The sequence below is a fragment of the Pteropus vampyrus genome, unplaced genomic scaffold (assembly GCF_000151845.1).
Source record: "Pteropus vampyrus isolate Shadow unplaced genomic scaffold, Pvam_2.0 Scaffold183, whole genome shotgun sequence".
NCBI classification, from domain to species: domain Eukaryota; kingdom Metazoa; phylum Chordata; class Mammalia; order Chiroptera; family Pteropodidae; genus Pteropus; species Pteropus vampyrus.
Window position 1 is genome coordinate 148269 of NW_011888964.1, and position 1913 is coordinate 150181.

General features: G+C 49.6%; 1 protein-coding gene across 1 annotated transcript in view; it reads right to left on the minus strand.

Moving 5' to 3' along the window:
- The window catches only part of SLA (Src like adaptor), a 23938-nt gene that overhangs the window by 9768 nt on the left and 12257 nt on the right, over positions 1–1913 (minus strand). The window contains exon 3 of the mRNA XM_011371105.2: positions 1–184. Within this exon, the coding sequence (XP_011369407.1) occupies positions 1–184 (184 nt within the window). The remainder of the gene's footprint in view (positions 185–1913) is intronic.

Sequence of the window (1913 nt, forward strand, 5' to 3'; positions counted from 1 at the left end):
GTCTCGCTCTCTCTGATCATGAAGGAGCCAATCTTTGTGTCTGGCAGCTGCAGCAGCTCCTCGGCCTTGTCTCTGCCGAGCCCTTCGAACAGCCAGCTGGGGAGTGAGAAGGCAGATGTCAGTGTCCTGAGTACACTTTCCCCGCAAAAGACAGGAGGGGTGTGGAAATTAAGATCGGGGGCCAGTTAACATAAAACTGCTGGGATCAGAAACAGGAGGGTGATCGATGCTTCGTTCATTCATTCATTCATTCGTTCATACTATTAATCTTTCAAATAAAATTCCTGGGTGCCTACTGCAAGCCAGGTATGACACTGGATAATGAGGACACAAAGCTGCATACACGTCTTTCTTACTCCATTTCTCAAATGCCAGCTGGACCGTGCCTATTCTGTATTATGTGCTACATGGCATTTGGAAACCTGGTAAGGAACCTGCTCGGTAGGTTGTTTAATATCTCTCTCCCTTATAGTCTAACTACCCGGCCTCTCCCCCACCATCCCACGAGGGCAGGGATTGTGTCTGTCGTTTTGGGTTTCGTCTTTGGTTACCAAGGTCAGGTTATTGACCTTGGTATATATTTGTGAATGAACGAATGGGCACGAGAAAGGAAAAAAAGGAAACGTGGGTGCATAATTTCACCGACTTAACAAGTACCACTTTGCATTCGTCACGAGTCCTTCTCGTCTTTTCGACAGAGCTTAAAAACGGTCATCATTGCGCTACGCGTTCGCGTGTCTTTCTTGCCTTTTCTCACTTCGTTAAAAAAAAAAGGCAGCGGTGACACTGGAGCCCGGCATCCAGCGGAAAGCTCTCTGAGTTCTTCCTAGAGAGCAGCTCTGTGCACGCGGGAATGCGTGTTCCCAGTGAGAGGGCCTCCTTCGTTTTGCAGGGCAGGCCTGGGCAGACCGCAGAGTGGAAGCTACGGCGTTGGTAGCAGTGGGCTGGTGGGTTCTCAGAAATGTCCGTACCCCCGCTTTCTACGGTCTGTTCTTCCGTGGACGGACCTTGGCTTTGAACCCACAGGTCCGAATGAGCGCGCGCTGAGGCAAATGTCACTACACTCCTGTTTTGCACCGTTTCTCATTCTGCACGGCACGCAGGCCGGTCATCAAAGGGACTGGCCGAGAACTCCTGAAACACCGTGGCTGAGGAGACACTCAGACGTCACCTTAGGTGACGTCTTAGTACTTAGGTACTAAGGTACTGGGCACCAGGAGTGCTTTGTTGTTAGGATCATGATTACGCCGCATTTGGCCAAATATTCCAACTATTTCCTTAGTTCTGCGCAACGTGTGGCATATTAATTATTTTAGCACATATAACAAAGATTCATCCTTTCAAGTCCCGAAATGAAATGCCACTTATACAAATGAAGAGACTAAAATGATAACAATAGACAGGCATGGACGCTAAGTATTCATATGGGCCACAAACCATATTAATAACTCGAAATCTTATCCTCACATCGACCCCCTAAGACCAGTAGTATTATCTCTCTTTCACCGATGAGGATAGGGAGGGTCAGAGGGATTAATTTGTCCAAGTTACCCCACGTTAGCAACTCAAAGAGCTAGAAATGGACTGTGTTTTTCTGGGACATCCAGTTTCATAACCACTATATGGCACTGCCTCTCTTCCTATTTGTTTTTTCAGGGCCCCTTTTTCGTTGGCGTGGTTTGGAGGTTCTGCGGGTTGTTGCTTGCTTTTCCTTCTTTTGGTTTGCCCCGCCCCCAGCTCCTGCCAGCATTCAGCGGCACAGGGTGTGGCTGCGGCTGGCTGAGTGAATGAATGGAGCAGGGGCACGCGGCTGCTTTAGGACAGTTACGGGACTCGCGTCTGTCCCGGGACGAGCTCTCCTAGCAGCTGCTGCCCCGCTTCTGCTCAGCTTCCTCGTCCTGAGCACAGAAAGG